The 14,142-nt window shown below is 33.5% G+C and overlaps 1 protein-coding gene across 1 annotated transcript; it reads left to right on the plus strand.

The window, feature by feature from the left end:
- The first annotated feature begins 7,121 nt into the window (after positions 1-7,121).
- Positions 7,122-14,141, plus strand: LOC115442577 (homeobox protein DBX1-B). Its single transcript, XM_030167655.2, has 3 exons — positions 7,122-7,382; positions 11,999-12,216; positions 12,751-14,141. The coding sequence occupies exons 1-3, from the start codon at positions 7,148-7,150 to the stop codon at positions 12,907-12,909; spliced, it is 612 nt and encodes a 203-aa protein (XP_030023515.1). The 5' UTR covers positions 7,122-7,147; the 3' UTR covers positions 12,910-14,141.
- Position 14,142: the final 1 nt, after the last annotated feature.

A 14,142-nucleotide genomic window follows, 5' to 3' on the forward strand; every position in this document is an offset into this window, starting at 1 on the left:
GTGAGGTTGATTAATACTGCAGCGCTGATTTTCAATGTGGGACCCAGGTGACGTACAGGCATTAAGTTAGTGTGAAACATAAATTTGATAATAACACAAATACAAAACATAAAACAAATTCGATCACAATGTCTTATTATACTGTAGTATCGTAGAAAATTACAAGGGTTGGAAAACGATGAAGAAATCTTATTAGTTTATGGGTTGATATTAAATTTAGTTTCGAGCCTAAGTACTTTAGACACAGCAAAATAAATATACTGAACCTTCTTCTCACAACAAAAACGTACCTTGTCACATTTTTATTACGCTCACGAATGCAGGAACAGATACAAGCAGTTGTTATAGGATCCGTGGCGAGTCTCACACGATCCGGTATTATTTATTGCGTTTATTGGGCGCGAGCTTGTGCGCCGATATAAAGCATTTCCCGAGGCGACATACGATGGCGACCCGACAACGAGAGTTATTCTCGAACACTCGACATTATTATAGTTATTGTTGTCTCATGTTATTCTTTACAACTTGACACGGATTTATCGTAAGTCGTGTTATGTATTGAATAAATTTTTATAAGAATTAATTAAGTGTTGGAACTTAGCTCATTGTATTCCTTCCACAGTTGGTGATATAACGAAGGTATTTATTCCAAACAAACGAATGTGTGGTCCATTATCTTACATCAGAAGTGTTAATAGAAAATGAAGTGTAGGTATGCAAAATACATTTTAATGCTAAACTTATTTTCTTACCAAAACGTATCGCAGAGTCTCTCCGAAGTCTCCGAACAGCACTAAATACCTATTTATATTAGCACAGCACATTTTTACGACACCAAATTAAGAAATTAAAATAAAGGAGACTTAAGAATAGCACCCCTTACTTCTGGGGCCAACCTCGTTGAGCAGAGTTATGGGGATAATTCACGTCGACAATACAGTTTATTAACAGTTAGTTATGTGCCGCGTGATGATATCGCGCCTACAATTAAATATTAATATGTGTTTGAGACGGTGGGCGGTGGCGGACGATATCAGCTGTAATGGTTCACCGCTTTACGCCATACATCGTTCTTTTAGTTTAATAGTTGAATGTACAAAAAAATGGCTATAAATTTACCCTAAAATAATAAAGATTACACAATACAATCAATGGAAAAGAAAAAGTTATCCAACGATGCAACTCTACATTTATAAATCAATTTACATATCACAAAAATTCAACAATTGTTTACACTTGTAATGGGAGGAAAGGTTAATAAAGCAATGCAAATATTACTAAACTATAATTAAAATAAATGTGAATTGTAATAATATTCTTTTAAAATGCAAGTAAACAATGGCTAGTATATGTCCTGTGCGCGTCACATTGTACGAGAAAATTTAAAGTCATTATTTATCATGGATTGTTTATGTCTGTAATACATCCAAGTAATATCAAAACACGAAAAATTTAAAAGCTCAATTTTAATTTATTATACCCACATAATATGTTGCTCTTAATTATAACGTATGGCTATAAAAATGATTCAGTGCTTTCAAAACTTCCTATAATTTAATGTTAATTTATAACAGATCAAGTTTTGATTAGAGAATGTCATATTCTGCCCTATCAACATATTTTAATCTTATAAATTTTAATACTTATAGCTTATAGGAAACCATTTTAAAATTAGATACAACAATACAACATTTTACCACTAGATTTTGAACCTTGTGAGTTCAATTTAACAATTGTGCAGAAATCAATTAAAATTGTTAACACGATCTACGATGTTTAATTAATTCGTATTAAATACGCGGAGAGAGCTCGCGTGCACAAAGAAAGGCACCTGTATCATAAGCGTAAACGAAAAAACCAAATTGATTGCCCCCACCCGTACGTAAATATGTCGACGGACGCTCTCGTAAACTGTAAGAGGATATTTTAACTGCGTCGATATTTAATATTTATTGCGACACCGACACCCAATATGAACAAGCGATTTGTGTGTATAATCATGTATCGATACATTCCAGGTAGGTACTTTTTAGAAGAACGAAAGTCACCGGCATAGCCTGTCGAATTAGCATTTTGAAGTGACAGTGGGCAGGGCATATAGCTCGCAGAACTGATGGGGCATGAATGTTCTGGAGTGGAGGCCACGAACTGACAAGCGCAGCGTCGGACGTACATACACCCACGCGGTGGAGAGATGACCTTATAAAAGTGTCTGGAGGTCGCTAGATGTGGGCCGCTTCCGACAAGTCTATCTTAAAATCTTTGGGGGAGGCATACGTTCAGCAGTGACAAGACGAGACAATTGCTGTCTTAATAACATTAATAAATAACTGGGCTGTAAACAGTAGCCTCACCATCCAAACTATAAATTATAAAGCATCGCGTAGTGGATACTACTCTGTGGTCATTATTTGAAGACATTAGACCTTAATGGCCAGTTTTTTCATTGACAGCCTGCCAGAGTTAGGTACTAATACGTATCTTAAAAAAAAAGTGGTTTGTGTTGTGACAACACTCATGGCATATTTTAGTGACGTTTTTGTTTCAAATCATATGAACAAACGCACTATTAGTCTCATAATTATAAAACCCAGTAATGTAACAATGCCTACAACAACAACAGTAATGTAACCCAGTATCTGTAACAATGCCTACAACGTCCTTCAACTCTATGACTTTCGGCGTCAATTAACTTCGATTAATCACCTTTGTGTTGGTGAGAACCTTTAATACAATTTATAATAAGAAACGTTAAAAGGTAGTAATCGCATTACTTATTTGCATTTATTAGCAAGTCCGGTAGGTTATCGAGTAGGAAATCAACGATTCGAATTGCAACATGCAATAGTAACCTAATCTGTAGTAACACCAGTGTAGTGTGCATTAAAAACTGTTCAACTGCTATTCTGGTTATATTTTATACAATTATTTTTTAACAATTCTTAAGTTTAATTTATCCTTTAACTATGTTTTTATAGTAAATCAAAATACGAGTGGATATTGTTTCACAGTAGTAATCATGAGTCGGCTTTAAATTGTCATGAGTATAAAATATAATATTTTTACAAACAAGGAATAGGAACTGAATTTATAACTTTCCTATTATAATTAGAATTTTTCATTTTTATAGCCAATCAATGTATGTAGTAACTAGTAAGGAAGCGGTATTTAATATATGACGCATATTTCTTGTTATGCGTTTAACGTGATTTTTTTTTTATTAATAATAATAGAAAGAAATAATAATAATAATAAGAATAAGAAATAATACTTATTTCTAGATTCTGGCGAATGTAGTATCTGACAATGGCCCCAACTCACATTGGTTTATTGAATAATTCTTAGCCCAAAAAGGGTTACAATAGGAACTAGCCATTATTAAATAAAATAACCAACCATTCGAAGATCAAACAGATATTACAAATATAGACAAATGAAATTTGGATACATCGAACGTTGAACGGGCATCGCACCCGAAAGGATGTGCTGTTTGTTGACTCACTTATTTAGATACCGCTGGCCTAATTGTACTCGGGCGTAAGACGGTAGACCAGTATACGATTTACGGTGATTTTATTATCGCACTAACAAAAGCAGACTTAATAAATCACCCAAAGTTGTGATTTCCTCAAACCGATTGTAATCAAACAGCTATCGTATAAGGAAGTCGTTTGGAACACCCGCTCTTTTATTTTTATTCTTATACGAATGAGAGTCGAATTTTAGCGTAAAATTCTTTAATAGACTTTTATTTGATACATTTTTTACACTTATTGTTTACTAGTTGACCCGACAGACGTTCTCCCGTTTTAACTATGAATTTGCAGCGCGCATTCTGACAGTATAATTAATATTTTTGTTAAGTTTTTTCTTAAATTTCCTAATTTTTCGCTCAATTCTTTGATTTTTTTCTTTCATAAGAGCCTTCCCCTGACAATAAAAAACATAATAAAGAAAATAGTGAAATCGGTCCAGCCGTTCACGCGTGAGGGTGTGATCAAGGGAAATAGGGATTCATTTTTATATATTCAGATGTAGATTACGCGTTTTTTACGGACTAGAATTTTAACTACAAAGTTAAATCACTACATTAAAAATTCTGCAGCGGTATTTCGGGCTCATGTTATGATCAGATGTTCCCTACACCAATCGCATATTATTGTGCATACGTTCGACGAATACCGAGTACGAATAAAATTGTACACCGAACTGGAAATCCAATCGTAAAAAAATATTTTATGTTAACCAAATTCACATATTGTAACATCAAGAACAAAACTACATCTGCGTTCACTTACGTACGCAAATTTCCCACGCCCAAATTCTGGCAAAGCGGTACACGTCAAGTTTTAAGAAATCACTATCCGAATGAGTAAAACTATTCCGAAATGAAAACCAATTGGCATCTACGTTCGTGCGAATATTTTAATTTATTAATAAAATTAACAAAATAGCCGGTCATAAAATATATCATGTCATGATTGGAAAATAAACCATAGATATGATTTAGCGTTCGCGCAGCCGGCACCGCAATTTGCACGTGTACCTCGCCAATAAGTTTTGCTGCAAATCATTTGATCCTATTGGCGTCGGGTTTACACCAACCATGTTGGTCTGACGCTAAACTATTCTGATTTATGGACGCTGCTAAAGGAGACTCGCTTCAAACTGTACGTATATTATGAAGATTACACGCGGGGAGAATGTCATTTCTGTTACATTCTATACGAATGGCCACCTGAGATATGCACCTTCACATAATATATTAGCTAGTTGTAATAAGTGCGAACCGAATAGATAAACCAAAAAGTAAACGTTCGACGCAGATAAAGCAAAGATGCGAGTTGTCTTATTTATTAGGAGAATGTACTAAATAAAGTATTCACGAAATATTTAAAGTAGAAAGTCTGAATTAAATCTGCGTATGTCGTATTTCTACATTTTATCTTTAGTTGCGGTTTTATCGCTGGTCAACAGAATTAGATATCTATTTCAATAATACAAGACGTAGAGATTTTTAAACTCATTAACCAACTAGTTTTGATAATGATCTCTATCGATTAAATTCGTTAAATCAACTAAAGAGAGCAATTTAAAGCAATATATTATGCAAATAACGAACTTGATACCTAGTGTGTATACTGTTTCTCTAAGATATTAGCTATGTAAAACTCAAATAATTAAATATGTCGCATATTATTTATGAATGACAAAAATGTTTATGAATTTTTATTTATAATTTTTATATACTAGGTAATATTTACTAGCTGACAAATTACTGTTGTTTGTTCTTATTTATATATACCACTTTTGCTTTGCAGTCGCATTACTAGAATCACAATATACATATTTTTATCTATTATGATATCAGCTCATATATTATTTGCCCACAACGAATATTATAATTAGTTTTTATATGGTCTAGATGACGTCGCGTCGCGGCGCTAGCTTTGCGTCAAAACAGGTTATATTTCAATTTACTTTAATCTTCTATGTTTAAAACAAATTAACAAGATTTTATTATCCTTAATTAATTTAAGGTTATGCGAGTGTGTTTTAAATTACATTAATAATAGTTTAATTTGAAACATTAATATGTTTATACGCAAAGTTATAAAATACCAAATGAAAAATATTATAGAAGATAGATAAATAGCTCTCTCTTGAACAAATAAATAAGAACCAGGTTTAATTAATTTAGGTTATTGAAGAATAAAAAAGCATGGCAGAGTTGTATTAAATAGATCATAGGTACATATATACTATTATTATGTAGTACTCTAGGTTGAGGTAGCGGCCTTAGAGCAAAACTTCGTAGAATACGTCCCTGCGTACATGTAAAGAAAAAATGTGCATATTGATTTCGTATTAATTTATTGGGAGTAACCTGACACCACCTTGAAACCCTTAATATCAGATTACGTATAATGTAACTTTTATTAATATGCAAATCTGTTTGAAAATTGTTAATACTATTAATTAATAAATCATAATCTACGTCAAAATGAGCTGTTATAGCAACTATCGGATACGGGGCACGGGAATCAGGCACATAATGATTTCGTTAGGTAAAGATAATCGATAAGTACTTATCAAATAAACAGTGTAGAGCCGTGCGGCGGGCGAGCCGATGCTCTTAACTCTTCAGTAATGATGGGATCTATATCTGGTGGCGCGGATGGTCCGCAGGTGTTTTCTGACAAGCAAAATAAACTGAACCGTAATCGATTTCGGAGTTTTAGAGCTAACAGTTGTTGTTAAATCGATTGATTCTCTATTATGTTTAGGTAAGTGGGTATAATCGAGTGTGGTCGAAAGATTCAGTCGGTTTTATTCCTGGATCTGTTTAGAAACCTGTGTACTCATGTATAAATATATAATGGTTCAGAATGTAAGTCTCTTTTAACTGCTACAGGAAATTGTTGCGCGCACGCGCTGTGGGCTTCGTTGTTTGTTTTACGAATATGACTGGTGAAGTTTTATTTGGATCTACTGGGCTCTATTGACTTTAACCATTTTTATCGCGTTAGATGTCTAATTAATTTGCCTCTTTGGCAAGCGTATCTTATATTCAAAGGTGATATATATTTTTTTCATTTCGTATTTTAAAAATTAATGTATATATTATACATTAATCTTGTGCCGCAAAAGTGATCAGTGGGGCTTTTGTAGAGAGAAAAAAATTGGCGATCGATAAAAATGGAAGTATGTATGTAACCGATGATAGCAATGAGGAAAGCAATATAAAGTGGCGTAATTAATTCAATTCATACATTTTAGAAATAATAAATATTAGGTTGTATTATGTCAGTAGGTGGCAAAATTTTGTAAAATTTTGAATTATATCTCACGGAGCTGACGAATGACGCAAGCTTGACTGTAATAAAATTAAATTCAAAGTACAAAGCAATATAAAACACATAAAAGAGGCAGTTTATGGTAAACAAGTACAGTTGTTGGCAGTATCACGATCAGTCAATGCTCGCTCACTCCATAACGTGGTGCGCAACGCCCAGCGGGTGACGGCCAATGGAAACGGTCCATTAGACAAGACACGCCTACTGCCCTGCGCGTGCGGCGGTTATCGCGCGCCGCTTGTCAGTTTTTCAGTGGCTTTCACGTCAGAAGGTCTTCACGTCTGTGCACAATGACTTCCTTAAGTGGTGATGTTAATAAGTTAAAGTTTAGTGTGGACAGTATATTGGGTAATCATGAATCAACTAATTCTAGTTCAGTGCCCGAAGTTGTGAGGCCACAAGAGCCTCCGTGCGCGGGTTGTGTGGCAGCCCTATATCGCTGTTGTAGGGATGAACCACCGCTGTTGCAGTTGCCGTTGCCTCTTCCCTATACCCACTTGCACCCAGCTTTGAGGCCAACAACTGGTGAGTTACTTTTAAAAGTTGCGAATATAAATACTTAAGTAGACACGCACTATTTGCAAATAAGTGATGTTATGTATTAGATTATATTATTAGTTGTCGCCTTATTTTCATTAATATGAGTATTTAGTTTGGTTATTTTATGGGCAAATTTTAAGGAATTATAGCTAATTAGACGGATAAAGGTTTTTATTAAATAAATTTAAAATAATAAGTACCTATAGGTAATTGTCTGTTGGATGTTAGGTACTTGATTAATAATAACAATAAATACATTAATTAAAAAGTAATATCAATTTAAAGCTGAAAGTCAAAATCTTGTCTTGTCGGGTATAAAAAACGAAGTAAGTAACCTTCTTTTTCTTTTTCTTACATTTTTTTTCATTCATCCTAGATTCAAAATACCGAATAAGAGGAATGAAAATGTAATTTGTACAATCACCTATGAGTAATTTTTTTTAATTTATTAAGATTATTAAAATTGTAAAGCTCAAGTTTCAAAAGATTAATAATATAATAATAATATCAGCCCTGTATTATATACTTGCCCACTGCTGAGCACGGGCCTCCTCTACTACTGAGAGGGATTAGGCCTTAGTCCACCACGCTGGCCTAGTGCGGATTGGTAGACTTCACACACCTTCGAAATTCCTATAGAGAACTTCTCAGATGTGCAGGTTTCCTCACGATGTTTTCCTTCACCGTTAAAGCGAACGATAAATTCACAAAGAATACACACATGATTTTTTAGAAAAGTCAGAGGTGTGTGCCCTTGGGATTTGAACCTGCGGACATTCGTCTCAGCAGTCCGTTCCACACCCAACTAGGCTATCGCCGCATTCAAAAGATTACTTACATTTATTATATACACATCTATCCGTGTCTTCTTTCTATTCCTTGTAAACGTTTCAAAGTGATACTATTTTTTTTTATTACAAGTACCTATTATAAACACACATAAAAATAAAAATAAACAAATTCAAAGATATATCTTTAACTATTCTCTTCATCTAATGTATACTTATTAAAATTTTATACATCAGGAAAAATGTATAAAAAAAATCAATACTAAATATAATTTAAAAAAATAATGTAGGTATATTGGCGGGCGACTATGTGTCATATTCAGGGTTTATTTTTCAAGTGGTCGTGGATGGCGAAATCGAAAATCGAAAATCGAAATCCGAAACTATGAAGAATAGTTCAACATAATGAAAGGAGATACAGGGCTGATTTTGATAAAAACTGGAACTGCATCATTTAATTTTTGATAAATCAATATTTCTACAAATCAAACCCATTTATTTGTAAGAAATCACGTACCGTAATATTACACCGTTAGATCCTTGCTAATAAGGATCATATTCGGATAAGTAATAACGAATAGAAATCAAAAGATAAATAATCCTTTATTTCAACATATTAGTCTAAGAAAGTTCGTGTCATTTTTGTCAGTGATGAAATATAGTTAAATAAAACAAAACGTTCTTTGTTAGTTAAATTGATCTTCTAATCACAAAATTAAATTGCCATATATAAAACTTTATAAATAAATAAAAGGTACGACATATTATTAACGTAAACAGCTAATGGTCATCAAAGAATAATTATTAATAAGTAGTAGAATAATTATTCATAAGTGAATTAAAATTCACTTAACGTTCTAATGCTAATAGCAATACTTACTATCGAATGTTCTATTAATACAACGTATGTGTAATTTTTCAAATTATTTGGTTCCATTCCTGGCTAGAGGTATTGATTTATTAAAAATCCAATCCAATTTTGCGGATTCGCAAAATAGTATAAATGGATCCTATGTATTATTAGTGAATAAACCAATTTTCTTATAACTTATACTACAATAAGTACTTTTATTAATTTATTTCACCTTTAATTTTATGTTTCTAATACTTATACTTTTTAGCAGTGCTAATATTTCGTGAATTTTAAAAGACGACATATTGAACAGCAATACCTTAACAAAAAATGTTTGAATGTTTTTATCATTAATACCTTAAAATATATTTATTGTTTTAATGCTCCAGGAATGTAAAATTGGCCACTTGATTATCTCAAGCGGCCAATTTCTCACCTTCGAGGCTTCTCCAATACGTCAAATTGCCATTAATGCATCGTCGTCTTACTAAAACTAAGGGCTTAAGCAATATCCACAACGAATTTGGCTTATTTTTTACAATTCGCAAACAGTTTCATGTGATCAGTTAAAAAGATTAAACTACTTATTTACGATTCCTTCTAAATCAATTTTGAATTATTGAGTGAAGAAGTGGATAACTTGGTGATAAGTGATTAGGCATCTATGAATATTAATATTATATAAGGACTTATTCGAAAAACCCTCAGGTTTTTATCACCGAAACTATCTAGTTCTACTAAATATAAGTTCGTTTAAAGCCGGTTACAGCTCTACTGTCTATTTTCAAGTAGGAATAACTAAAACATATTACTTTATACTAAACAGAGCAAAGCGAGGCTCTCTTATATAAAACTGCCTATATAGTGCAGTATAACTACTGCTAGGCACCTACACCATTTTACGGGCCTCTATTACTGATATAAAACTTGCTAAACAATGAAGCATAGGTAGGTGAGTGGGTGAGTAGATATCTACAACAATTTAGTGAATCTATTTTAAAAGGAGCCAACTCGTTGTGCAAAGTTTTTTTTATCCAACAGTGTCATTATTATTTTATAATGAATATTTTGTAAGCATTAAGTACATCTATTAAAATACGATCTGACCGATATTCCACCCCTGGATGAAAATCCCTAAATTAAAAAGAGAATAATTAAAAAAATAATAATAATCTTGAACCACAGTCCACAGTGCTCTATGATTATTTTAGCTTATAATTTTCCAATGATGAGATAAGGAAAGAACTTATTCTTCAGGTGAGTATGGGGCACTTGAACTTCATAAATTGCACGTCTTCCAGTCTCGAAAAAAAAACATTCTCGAAAAGACCCATGCTGCAACAATAATGCAATATGTATAAATTTGACGATCGTATATTTTCAAGTGGTTACGTTCTCCTAGACTGGGAACCTCAAAAATTCCTATTCGAAAATTAATTGGCACTTAATAATGTCTGGTTTATTACAATCGCGGTAAAGCATAATTTTTTTTTTTATATTGATTTTCCCTTTATTATTGGGAAGGCAAAGGGTTCTAGCCCATACAGCCTCGTCATTAATAGTGTAAAGCATAAACTTGTTTTTCGGTGACTACTTTTTTTAATTTCTAAGATCCGCTGAGGTTGAGAATATTCTGTCTATATGTTGTAATAAAGTTATTCAAGATCAATGGGTATTGATAAGTGTAACGAAGGCTTTAAAATGTAGAGCCAAATTTCTTCTTTCTGTAATCTACACCGGGCAACGGCTTTCGCCGTTTTCATATAAATTATACCTACTTACCACAAAAATGTTTATTTTAATAGTACTGAACTCAGATTCTATGCCATCCTTAGTAACTTTCCGGTGGCTTTCACAGCAAAGAAAGCATTTATTTCTTGCTCTGACAGTGCTTCCTCCATCCCTTGTTTATCTTCTCCGTACCTATTCTTCGTTCTCATCCTCATTTTGTACTTCCTCGATGTAAAAAACGCGCGGCCGTTTCTATTTCTTTCCACGGATCTACAAAGCAGCGGGGCTGCAGTGCTGCAGCCCCGCTGTCAAATTTGAAGGCCCTAAGGAGTCTATAATATTTTTTTACCAATATATTAATGTTGAAGGTAGGGACTTATATTGGAAAACATGGAAATAATACACAAGCTGAAATTACTTTTTAAATACTTCTTATTTAGGTCAATCACAGAAATTTCACGAGTTGTGTCTGTATTAATCGTCATTGCAGCATTAATAAAAGAACAATAGTGTATATTAGGTATGTGTAAAAATAAATTATGGCATGTCCCTCCTACTACGTTATTACATAGGTAACAATCAATTTACATGTCATAAAGGACATTGTAATCGAACTAAACAGAAGACAAATATATAAAATAAGTATAGATATAAATTTAATTCATAATAGTAGATAATAATAACCACGTACCTATACAAAACCCCAAGCCAACATAATAATCGCCAAACAGTGAACTCGACAATACCTACCTCCCGTCAAGTGATGTGAGGAGGCGTTTATACCCCGGCTATAACTTCAACAACTTATGTAGGTTTCATTTACCTTTTCATTTGTTTTGCATAGCAATTATTCTAAAGTACCCCACTTTATTTTCTCAGACCATCGTCAAAGATCAATAGGAATGGAATATCCAATAATATAACTAAAAAAGATAAACCTATTTTTATTCAGTTGTGTTACCTACTACTTCTTTTATTTTTTTTTTGTTTCACCTACGAGGTGGACAGATGACCTAATAAAAGTCGCACGAGCTCGCTGAATGCGGGCCGCTTCCAATAGAGCTATCTGGAAATCTTTAGGGGAGGCCCATGTTCAGCAGTGGACATATTGCGATTGACGATGATGATGATATGTTTTTGCAATTGTTTTCTTAAGGTCTGGTTTTTTCCACGCATTCAGAAATTAATTATGAAAGTAAACATATTTATAACAATGATTTTCTTTGCAGTATACCGTCTGCCAATCCCATCGTCATCACCGCCGCAGCCGCCGTCAGCGCCGCGCTGTGACGTCACATCCAGTGGGAAACGGAAGCGGTCGTGGTCTCGAGCCGTCTTCAGTAATCTTCAGCGCAAAGGCTTAGAAAGAAGATTTCAGATACAAAAATACATAACAAAACCAGACAGAAGACAACTGGCTGCTACTTTAGGTCTTACTGACGCTCAGGTGAGATGCTTAAATAAATGCATTTGTAAATGATCCATCACAATTAATTTGTACACTAGTAGTCAAAATAGCTCGCCAATAAAGTAGTATCTCGACCAATGCTCAATCTCTTGGATAAATATGATGAACCGCGCCCCTATCGGAGTCCAATTTGACTTAATATTGGCTACTCATGAATGCGCTGCTACACATCAGAAGGCTACTTGCCCTTCCATGGTCTAAGTCTAATACAGTTCTCAGTCCTTCAGCGTGTTCTGTTGTATTCCGTGGCATGTGCAAGCTTTCTAACTCGAAATACTACGAAATATACTTTCGGGTGGATATGTTGTTTTCCAATATTTTGAATGTGAAAATCAGGATTCTTCTAAGACTGTATAATTATAAAGTAACGATCTCGTAAGTTTCATAACTTTTATGTTATTTTTTCTTTACGAATACAATTAAACAGTGGATCTTAGACGATAAATCGTATGTACATCTACATATTATGTTTACAAGTCCTGACAAAACCTCATTTATAATTGATGTTTAAAGGTCAAAGTGTGGTTTCAAAATCGTCGCATGAAATGGCGTCACACGAAGGAAGGGCGCGGCGGCATCGCGGGCGCGCCGGGTACCATCCCCGGAAGGGACCCAGACTCTTCCACAAATGATGACAACGAAGACGTCGACGTAGACACCCTCAGTGATTGAACTTTTAATAACATTTCGGGTTTTAAATCCATGGAAAATGGGCCTACAAACTGTGCACGGTATCCGTGACAAAGGCAATATTTGTGTGTTTAACGGCTAGTCATAGAGTAGGCCTAAGAGATATACTGTGTGGCGAGGGAAAAACGAGGGATTTTAAACGCTTTTATATATAATCGGATGTCGTAGAAATTTGGTGTTGATCATGTCATAAAAGAGAAAATTCGATCCTTTTCGGTAGATTCTAGTAAAGTTAGAGCTAGTTTTGGTGTGATGAATATGAGATTTATTATACGTTATTAAACGATGCTCACGGCATGCTCACATTCGATTGTTAGAAAATGTACCGACATACGAGTACGAAGATAGGATTTTTCAACTACAATACTAAGAACTCAATAAGACAAATCACGATTCTTATTTTTAGGAAACAAATAAGAAAGTTGTAAAATTGAAGGAATTTTCATAATTTAGGGGAAAATAGCTATTTACAGGATGAAAACTATCAAGAGGCATGTAAAACAAAGATCGTAGTGTAAAGTAGAAATAAGAATATTACACAAATATATGTATAAACTTATATATATGACAATCGTACTGAATTATTTCAATCAGATTTATTAATATTTAAAATGTCTGAGTTAAATGTAAAAATATTTGTATGTGTAGATATTGAAGGCGCTTGTGCAAGAACGACCAAACAAATGTTATTCCAAAATGCAAACATGAAAAACCTCTCGACTACCCAACACTTATAGAAATTATCTGTGTGAGTGAACTTGTCTCAAGATTTTATGTACAATCAGCCTGCGGGCCTGTTTCGCAATTTCTAAGTAAATGCTAGTCCTCATATAAATGTATAAGCCGACCAAATACACGTCATTCTCTAATCTATACTCCCAAATAAATAGTAATAAAATTAGTACATACTACTTGCTTTAACACGATACCTGACGAAATTTATTTGAAACTTGTGAAACAGACTGCTTATTGTTTTTAGAAGCGTATAAAAACTAAACTACCTAACAATAAGACAAAGTACTATCCCTTAATAGGTATTAAAACATTTGCATTTAGGTCGTTTTTTCTCATATTTTACTGATTTGTAAATATTTTATTTGTCCATTTTTATTCATATGGAGTTGTAAAACAACATCGAGGATATTATATTGTATCTAATTAAGAATTAAGAGACGTACAGCTTTATCAAAAATAAAGTATATTTTAATATTTCAC

The sequence above is a fragment of the Manduca sexta genome, chromosome 11 (assembly GCF_014839805.1).
Source record: "Manduca sexta isolate Smith_Timp_Sample1 chromosome 11, JHU_Msex_v1.0, whole genome shotgun sequence".
In the NCBI taxonomy this organism is placed as follows: Eukaryota; Metazoa; Arthropoda; class Insecta; order Lepidoptera; family Sphingidae; genus Manduca; species Manduca sexta.

What these genes read in the sequence shown, in the direction of transcription:
- LOC115442577 (XM_030167655.2), top strand. Translation starts at nt 7,148, where the DNA reads ATGACTTCCTTAAGTGGTGATGTTAATAAGTTAAAGTTTAGTGTGGAC. An exon ending in AGCTTTGAGGCCAACAACTG is followed by an intron (nt 7,383 to 11,998) that starts GTGAGTTACTTT and finishes TTTTCTTTGCAG; the next exon opens with TATACCGTCTGCCAATCCCA. An exon ending in TAGGTCTTACTGACGCTCAG is followed by an intron (nt 12,217 to 12,750) that starts GTGAGATGCTTA and finishes TGATGTTTAAAG; the next exon opens with GTCAAAGTGTGGTTTCAAAA.